At 45.5% G+C, this 9414-nt stretch overlaps 1 protein-coding gene across 4 annotated transcripts in view; it reads left to right on the top strand.

The window, feature by feature from the left end:
* The first annotated feature begins 2942 nt into the window (after positions 1-2942).
* Positions 2943-9414, top strand: part of PRPSAP2 (phosphoribosyl pyrophosphate synthetase associated protein 2) — a 48851-nt gene continuing 42379 nt past the window's right edge. Inside the window, exons 1-3 of one of the 4 annotated variants that reach the window (XM_038537079.1) lie at positions 2949-3084; positions 8150-8245; positions 8494-8642. In XM_038537079.1, coding sequence (XP_038393007.1) covers positions 8524-8642 — 119 coding nt within the window. In that variant the 5' untranslated portion in view covers positions 2949-3084; positions 8150-8245; positions 8494-8523. The other 3 variants (XM_038537078.1, XM_038537081.1, XM_038537080.1) reach the window with 3 other exon arrangements.

Below are 9414 nucleotides of genomic sequence, written 5' to 3'. Positions count from 1 at the left end.
GACTCTGGTCCTAGTGATTGACAGTCAAGTCCCTGAGTTTTCATTTCAATGTTTATTTGAAGGAGAAGTCTGTGGTCTCTCCTATACCACCCTGCTGAAAAACTTCTATAAAATTATAGCAAAGAGGCTCTTCCTTAAAAAAAAAAAAAAGGGATCCCTGGGTGGTGCAGGGGTTTGGCACCTGCCTTTGGCCCAGGGCACGATCCTGGAGACCCAGGATTGAATCCCACGTCGGGCTCCTGGTGCATGGAGCCTGCTTCTCCCTCTGCCTGTGTCTCTGCCTCTCTCTCTGTCTCTCTCTGTGTGACTATCATAAAAAAAAAAAAAGAGGTGGAAGGGGAATGTCTTAGGCTTGGGTGTCTTGATTCATATTTTATTTGCAGAAGTTTGGCTCTTGAATATGGTCTGTGATGTGATGCAGGCAGGCTGATCATTTCCAGAATATATAAAGACTCTGTAAACCTCCAAGTATGCAAGGGATTCTCAAGCTTGGCAATAGACTAACCCAAAATTGCATTAAAGTGGAACTGACCACAGCCTTTAAATCCTCGTTCTGCTCCTGTCTTGCTCATTACCCATAGCTGTGTAACAAGACATCTCCAAACTCAGTGATCTAAGCCGAAAACTTATTATCTCTCAATGGTCTGTGGTTTGACGGGGCTCAGCTGCGCAATTCTCACTTGGGGGGTCTCTCATCCAGTTGCAGTTGGGTGGTCACTGGGGCTGCGGTCACTGGTGGGTCACCTGGGCTGGATGCCCACCACAGCTTATCCTCATGGCCTAAGCCCTGAGGATAATGAGAATGGGAGATGAGACATTAGATCTAGGAATTTCGAAAGAGTATTTGGAGAATGGAAGGCAAACGGACAAGTGGTATTTGATTCAACATAGCAAAGGAAACTAGAAGCCATGTGCCTGCAGTGAGGGGAAACTGATTAGAAACTAGTTATTTCACTGGAATCCTGGAAGCAGAGCTATATGGGACCAAGCCATACTGGCTCAGGAGAGGCAATCTGTAAAATTTCCAGAACGTTTTCTCTGTGTGGTGCAAATCTTATATAATTCTGTGCTATTTCACACCTTTCCACCAAGGGGGGGTGTATCTGAGGTCACCCATTTTACAGACACTTCTTGAGTACCATACTTGTGCCAGACACTGTTTTCGGTACTGGAAACTAGAAGTCAGCAAAAGAGACAAAGGGCTTGCTTTCACAGGCTTACAATCTATGGGGCCTGGGATGGGGATGTTTATGAAATAATCACCCAAGTAAATACATAATTATCAATCATGATAAGTTTAATGAAAGAAAAGAACATGAAGCAAATTGGGGGGAGGGTTTAGGGAAGGCTTGAAAGTGACAACTGAGCTGAGATACAGTTTCAGTAGGAGTTGATGGGGGAGATGACTGCAGAAGGAAGTACATTCAAGGAGGCAGGAACAGCATGTGCAAAGGCCCTGTAGTTCAGAGATGGAGAAGCAGGCTGGTGAGAAAGAACAATAAGCAAGTAGAGGAGAACACGCCCCCTGTGAATGATAGAAACCCAATCCACACTGGTTTAAGAGGGTGGAGGGGAGAAATTTATTGGCTGTATTGACATGTATTGACATGTCCAGGGAACTACTGACTTCACATGCAGCCTAAACCCATATAGTTGGGGCCCTTCTATATTCCCTCTCCTCTCTTCCACTCTCAGCATCTCTTCTGGCGGTTCCCCTGCAGGTATCCTGACAGGTGGCAAGATGCAAGGCATCCAGCCACAATTCCCCACGCGGCTGCAGATCGTGTCTCCTGGGCTCCCATTGGCTCAGCGGCCTATCCTTGGAGCCAATCAGCGAGCTGAGAGAGATGAGCTGTCCTGATTGGTCAGATCCATTCTTGGGTAACAAGTGGCGTGAAGGGTGGATCCCATGCTTCTGGCCCAAGCAGGCAGGTGGTCGATCACAGTGCAGAAGTGAAGAAAATCTAGCAAAGGTCTGTTTGGAGAAGATTCCGTTTTGTTCCAAAACGTAACTGTGGGCTCAAAGGCCTCGCTCTTTGCAGAAGTATATCCCTGTAAAGTTGTCAGGCAAAGGAGATGTCTTAAATGACTCCATTTCATGAACTATCACACAATTTATAACTCATAAATTGTATGCTTGTATTCCTCAATTGTAAAATAAGAGGTGCCCAACCTTCAGTGAATGATTTCACGCTTGTGAAAAATCCAAAGCAGAGTTGGAGATGCAGTGTGGTGTCGGTTCAGCGTAGTGCAGGGTTTGGTGCCAGGCTTCCTGGATTGCAATTCTCGTCCGCTTAGTCATATGTCAAGCCATTCAGCGTCGGTGTTTCAGATACCACGGCTATCAAAATGCCTACTTCATACTCTTGTGAGCATTAAATAAATTACAGTTAATACATGGTAAGCACTTAAGAGGACTCAGCCTGACACATGGTAAATGCTACCTACATACGTGGTCACTATTATTATGTTATATATATAAAATAAAGGGTAAACATACTTAAATTATAAAGAATTCGGGCAATAGATACCAAAAACACCGATTGCTTTATAATGAAAGAAGAAAGGAAATAATTACAGGAACAACTGAGCATTTAACTATATGCCGGGAACTGAGCTAAAAAAGCCCTGCAGGTGCTATGTCCTTTAATCCTCACAGCCCCGTGAGGTGGATGCTGCTATCATTTCCATTTTTCAGATGAGGAAATCGAGGCTCAGAGGTGAAGTGACTTTGCCTAAGGTTACAGGCGGGTAAGGACTGGAGCCCAGACATCTGTAATTTCACAGCCACCTGAAGGCTAGCCCGGAGCAAGGGCCGCCCCCTGCCCCGAGGAGGCTCAGCCCCGCCCACGTCCCCGCCCCTCCCCTCGGGCGGGCCCCGCCCACGACCCCGAGCCAGGTGCCTCCGCAATCCCAGCGCCCGGCCCCGCCCTCGGCCCCGCCCACGGGCCTCGCAGTCGCCGCGGACGCCGCTCTTGCGCATGGAGTCGCCATTTTGCTCCTAGAGAAGCCGCCTGGAGAGACGGCGTTTTCTTCCTTCGGCAGCCGAGGCTGCGTCGGGGCCGGGGCTGGGGTCGGGGCCAGGTAGGGCGGGAGCCAGCGACGAGCGGCGGCGCGGACCGGCGGGCTCCGGCAGTGCGGGGCGCAGGTGCAAGGGGCGGGGAGCCCCCCGGCGCCGGCTGGCGGACGGGTCGCGCGGTCCCGGGGCTGCAGCTGGGGGGGGACAGCAGGGCGACCCCGGCCTCGCGCCCGCCGCCGCCCCCTCCCCCTCCCCCTCCCCCCCTCCTCCTCCGTTCGTCCCTCCTCTCCCGCGCGGGCTCCGCGGGGCTCGGGCCGGCGCGCGGTCCCCGGGGTTCCCCCGCTCCGGGCGCCGTGGGGAGTCGAGCCCTAATTCCGGGACCTGCGGCCGGGGCGGCTCAGAAAACCAGCCTCCAACCCCGCCATCTGCGGCCCCTGATTTTAAGTCGACTGGCCTCGCTGCTCGCAGGCGCTTCTCTTACCCCGTAACCTGGTGTCTTTTTTTTTTTTTTTTTTTAATTCCACCCAGAACTCACCTAGAGGAGGTTGAGTGAGGACCTTGATGTTGATTTTTAGATATTCTTTTACTAGAAAATGTTTTCCCCTAGTATCTTAACACTGATGATGAGGATCCCCCCCCCCCCCCCCTTATTTTGATACTGGCGCAGTTTGGGTTGTGTAGCTTTTGTAAAAAATAAGGAAATGCAGAATGGGGATTTGGGGCACGAGGAAGTGTGATTTCTAATGTTTAAAAGATTTCAGTGCGCAAATAAAAATAATTCAGCCACATTATTGAACTCCACTAAATCATACCCTTCTTCCTGACCCAGTCTAAACCATTGTCACCCAGTTTTGATCGGAGGAGACGAAATTCTGCTCTTATTCACTTAACATAAGCACTTCTGCATTGTCCCAGACGTTTACCGTTCCTATTGTCTTGAATATATTATGAATTTCACTTAATTACCCCATTATCGATCATTCATGCCCAGTGTTGCCCTTAAAAAAAAAAATCTTGCAGTGACTGACCATCATTGAACAAACGTGGCTTTTTCTTTCTTCCTCTTGGTGTAAATTCCCAAAAGGGGAAATACTGAATCAAAGTTCTGTGTTGTGTTCTTTCTTCAACACTCAGATATAAATTGTTTTCCAAACAAGGCCTGTTTATGGTAGACGTTTTTCAAAATGTGGATGTCGGATCCTGCTCACTGTGATGCAGAATCAGCAGGGGAGTCCAGGCATTTTTTGTGCTGTTGGGAGATGAGCTGTCCCCACAACTGTGTGTGCTGCAAGTCAGACTGGAACTGAGCTCATGTCTGCAGCTTAGAGGCCATGCAGCCTTGAGCATGTTTCTTCCGTGTCAGAGCCTCATTTCCCCGAGTGTAAAATGGATCCTTGTCTGGTCCCTGCTCTGTTGAGTTGTCATCAAAATTCAGAGGACTCAGAAAATGATGTTAGCCCATAAGAAAACATGCTGATGGAGAGAGACGAGCAAAGTGCCTGGGATCAGAGGCATGGAGGATTAATTCAGCTTTAGGTTTTGCCCTACTAATTCTCTTCACCAGTGAGATATAAAGCAATTGTTTTTGAAGTGAGGTACATCACTAATAAAAATAGTAATTCTTTGTACTTTATGATGCCTTTTAGTTCCATTTATTAATCATTGCAACCTGGTCAGGCTTTTATTCAAAAATGTTTGTTGTTTGACAAATACTGAGCTTCTTCCATGTGCCAGGTACTAGGCACTGGTTTATACAGTGGAGGACATAATGAAAAAAAAAAATCTCTGCTGTCCCAGACCCTAAATTCTGCTGGAGGAAGCTGATTTTACCAAGCATCTATCTCTGTTGTCAGGAAGGAAGACGCGCAGGCCCTGTGAGGCCAAGTGACCTACCCGAGGACCAGTAGCTAGTAACGTGGAAGGCAGACCCAAGACTTCACACTCCTACTCCAGCATCTTTAGATAAAAAGGTGTTTGTACAGTGGACCCTTTGGAGGGAAAGCATCACACTTTAATGCAAGCCTTCCTTGTCCAAAATCCAGGGAAGTGGGTTTATTTTATTTTATTTTATTTTATTTTATTTATTTTATTTGTGTAAAGATTTTATTTATTCATGAGAGACACAGAGAGGCAGAGACACAGGCAGGGGGAGAGGCAGGCTCCCTGCAGGGAGCCCTATGCGGGACTTGATCCAGGGACCCAGGATCCTGGATCACGAGCTGAGCCAAAGGCAGATGCTCAACCACTGAGCCACCCAGGTGCCCCTGGGGAAGTGGTTTTGAAAAGACTGCTGGCCACATCTAAACCAAATGGTCTTTCAGTGTGGAATCATTCATGAGACTTAACAGGTTGTCAGATCTCATTCAAAGAGGCGTAGGATTTGCTTTTAGAAAGGTGCTGAGATTCTCTGGAAAGGGTGTGTTTTCATACTCGTTATAAATAATCCTCACACATTCTAGAACAAATTTAGGATAAACGTAAAAACAACTAGTTTAGAGGCTCCACTTCACCCTGTAGCTTTATGCTAATGAGCCTTCTGTTAGCTCCATCTTGGTGATTCTGTTTCTGAGGATGATCTTTAAAGCTCACTTTTCTTGAACCTTGATAAAGAGCACAACTTGCATTTCCAATAGGGAAAAGGAGAACCCAAACTAACAACAGCCCTTGGGTTTGAACAGGACTTGACTGTATCGATAGCCATTTCCAAATGGACTCCCCTTCTGGTGCCATTCTGAGGGTGGTTTCAAGTTAGGTTTCAATTATAGAAACCTGGTATCTGAAGACGGACTCAAAAGAGAGCACAGTCAGTGGTGAAGGGCATTTAAACTGACCAGAAAAAAAAAAATAAAAAGAAATAATTAACTGACCAGTAAGGAAAGGCTCCAGGAAGTATCCTGGAGCAGAGAGTACCCAGGAGTAAGAGAGCCATCTAGAGATACGCGGCAAGGGAATTTGACATTTCCTGTAGATTACCAAGGAAAAGACAAGGATCTGGGGGTGGCGACTGCAGGGAGAGAAAGTTTAGCATGTTCTACGGAAGTGTTTGGAATGGAGGGGCCCTCCGGGTATGGGCATCTAGCTCTGGAGCTGTTCAAGCACCTGCCTGCTGTGGCTTCTTGGCGGGAGTCCTGTAGATGGGCGGGTTTACCTGCAAGAGCTCTTTCTACCCTCAGATGCTTTCATTCTGAGTGTTCCAAGCCCTCTCAGGGACACTATGGTACTTTAAGAAGCTTCTTACTTGAAGTTTGGAGGATGTAAAAAGATGTCTACCCCAAGTGTATTACTGTGCTTGGTCAGTAGAAAACTGAAATATTAAAAGTTGATGCCTAAGTAGCTTCCATTTACCAAGCAGATCTTCTGTTTGGGACACTTTAAGTGCTGTACAGAATTAATTTTACAGTGACCCTGTAAGGGCTGTGTTTATATATTGTATGGATGAGGGAACAGTGGCTGAGAGATTAATTTTTGCAGGGCCTCTCAGTGAGCTAAGGGGAAGTAGCCAAGATGCAGACACGATTTTGACTGTAAAGGTTGTACTTAAAATTACAGGAGAATGAATTTCATCTTCCAGACCTGTACCCTGTGTTCTTAAACACAGACCTACATTGGTTGAGAGACGGCGTTGGAAGGTACTTAAGATCTCTTCCAACTTTGAGGATTGAGGATTTTTTTTTTCATGTAACCTGCCACTCTGCCCCCACAGTATGCCATAAAGCAGGGGTCAGCAGACTTTCTGTAGAGCGCCAGATATAATCAGTGTTTTGGCTTTATGGCCGATGCTCAGCTCTTATCATTGTATCTGTAGACTGTAGACAGTGAACGTGGCTGTGTTCCAATACAATTTTATGTACAGAAATAGCATTTGGAGGGATCTGGTTTGGCCCATGGGCTGTAGTTGGCTGATCCTTGCTCCTGAGCTGCTTTTCATGGTAGGCATCTCTGGTCCTCCTTGGTCTCCTTAGAGCTTTGGTCATGTGTGTATGTGTTTTTATTTGTAATTATTAGGCTGTAGGTAAATTTCATTGAAGTCCATATTTCCCTTTGTGGCATGCCCCATAAGAGGCAATCAGTGGGGGAACATGCTTTCCTAGCCTGCTGGTGCGTCCATACCTGTAAATTGCACCACCCCCAAGACCCAGTGGTTCTCTTTTTGCAGTTACTGCAGAGAGAGACCTACATGTGCACTAGGAAGCCTGTTTAGGATGTTGACCAGCTAAATGTGGCATCTCTGCATCATGGAGTACTGGCATCAGTTAAGAAAAGACACGATGGGCCTATATTTTGTAACCCTGGGTTGTCAAAATATATCATTTAACAAAAAAGATGATAAATTTGTATGATGATTCTTTTTCTATGTTAGAAGTATATCCTTATCATATTTTCTTATGAGGGATGGATCATGTATGAATGTGTAAAGGTCTGATGGTGCCCATATCAAACTAATAAAAACTGTCCATTCCGGGAGGGTGGGTGGGAAGGAGCCCGGGATTGGGGCTAGTGACTTTAACCTAAACTATCACGTTTCAGTTTTTTTTTTTCCCAAGGAGAATGTGTTTGTGTATTACTTGTGTAATTAAAATTGAAGAACAGCAGAAAAGATCCACACAGCTTCATTCTTAGTCTCCACCGGCCTTGCGGGGGCCATCGAAGTAAAGCTACAACCGAGGAAGTGCAGTGGGCTAGCTGGGAAGGTGCCCCCGTTCCTCATGGTCCTCGAGACTGTTGCTGGTACACCTAGTCCTGCACCGTCCTTGGGTGATAAGGACACAGCTCAGAGATCGGAAGGTGGAAGGACACGTGAAAGGCCTCAGCCCTGACAATTTTGAGGCCAGGGGCTTTTCTCTTTGTGCTCTGCTGCCCATCAATTGGTGGTCTGCTTACCTCCCTTCCACTTAGGGTTATTGTTTGGTCTGCCTTATGTTCAGTTCAGGAAAATGCAGATGGCAAGGTCTCTTTTAGACCCGGCTCAGGGCCCCAGAGAGTCAGCTGGCAGGCCCCGGGGAGGTGTTGGGATAAATAGTGACTACAGTAAAAGCTGGGCATAGGTGGGTTATTTCTTCATGATTTTTGAGGGTCAATCAGTCCATGTCCTTGCTAATGGCTCTGCCATTTTTCTGTGTGTTAATCCAGGAGGAATTTTGTTGTCAGAGAATAAAAGGAGGTTGTCCATAATTGACTTTAAGCAGCAAACAGTAAAACACTGAGCTCTTCAGCTCCGCCTTTCTTGTAAGTTTATCATTTATTCCCAGTGGTCATGAAAACTAAATCATATAACAATGTATTTCCATAAATTTGGAGCCATAAAGCCCAAACGAACTTTTTCTTTATCCATACATATATGTAATATAAAAGACTCCATGATGGTGAACACTTATCTCCTTCAGCTTAAGTCATTTGCTATTTAAAAAAAAAAGTTCATTCAGGTGAATTTAATATTCTGTGGCAGTTCTTAATATACTTTTAAATCCTCCTAGGCTCAGAATTGGAAAACCAAGAAGGTTTTGATGTTTTGTGTGGCGCCACCTGAATTAGAAACCAAGATGAACATAACCAAAGGAGGTCTGGTGTTGTTTTCAGCAAATTCTAATTCATCATGTATGGAGCTCTCAAAGAAGATTGCTGAGTGAGTTATAATTATACTATTACAATCCATATTTATTATGTGATGTTTTAAATTTGATGATCGGAATAGCACTGATTGTTAAACTTGAGAGCAGATATTTTGTGGTTAGCCTGTGTATTATCTATATATTAAGGGCTAACTTTTTGTAAGCTGTTGTAACTCCCTACATGTTCATTCAGCAGACATTTAGGGAGTCTTGAGGAGTGCCAGGGATTGTGTTAGGTGCCACACATATACAGAATTACTTGAGTATAAAGAACAACGGAGTGTATTCTGTATGAAAATAGTTTATCTAGGTTATAGTTCAGTATAGTTTTAGTTATTTATTAAATATTCTCCAGAAACCAACATTGCACTGTATGTTAACTAACAAAATTTAAATTAAAAAATAAAAGATAAATATTGAACATCCTTCTGTGTACTAGGTCTTGATCTAGATATTGGGGACTCATGGTGAACAAACCAGTCAAGATCCTTCCTTCTTATATTTAGTAGACAACCAGACAAGAAGGAAGTCAACAAAACAAAATTTCAGGCAGTGGTAGGTAGTGTGAAGAAAACACTGTGAAAGGAATGATTTGAGCAGGTTGCTCGGGTACCTTTTAAACTCAGGGTATGGTATGTGAATTGAGAAGTCCTGTGGGTCAAGGGGACAGAATGTTCAAAGGCCATGGTGTGTGCACCTCTGACATGGTGGTATAGCCTAGGGGCATGGCAGGAGGGCAGAGGGTGCAAGGAATGGTCGGTGAGGCAGGCTGAGCAGGACTCCAGA

Source organism: Canis lupus, chromosome 5 (genome assembly GCF_011100685.1).
Source record: "Canis lupus familiaris isolate Mischka breed German Shepherd chromosome 5, alternate assembly UU_Cfam_GSD_1.0, whole genome shotgun sequence".
In the NCBI taxonomy this organism is placed as follows: domain Eukaryota; kingdom Metazoa; phylum Chordata; class Mammalia; order Carnivora; family Canidae; genus Canis; species Canis lupus.
This window is presented reverse-complemented; position numbering and strand designations above follow the sequence as displayed.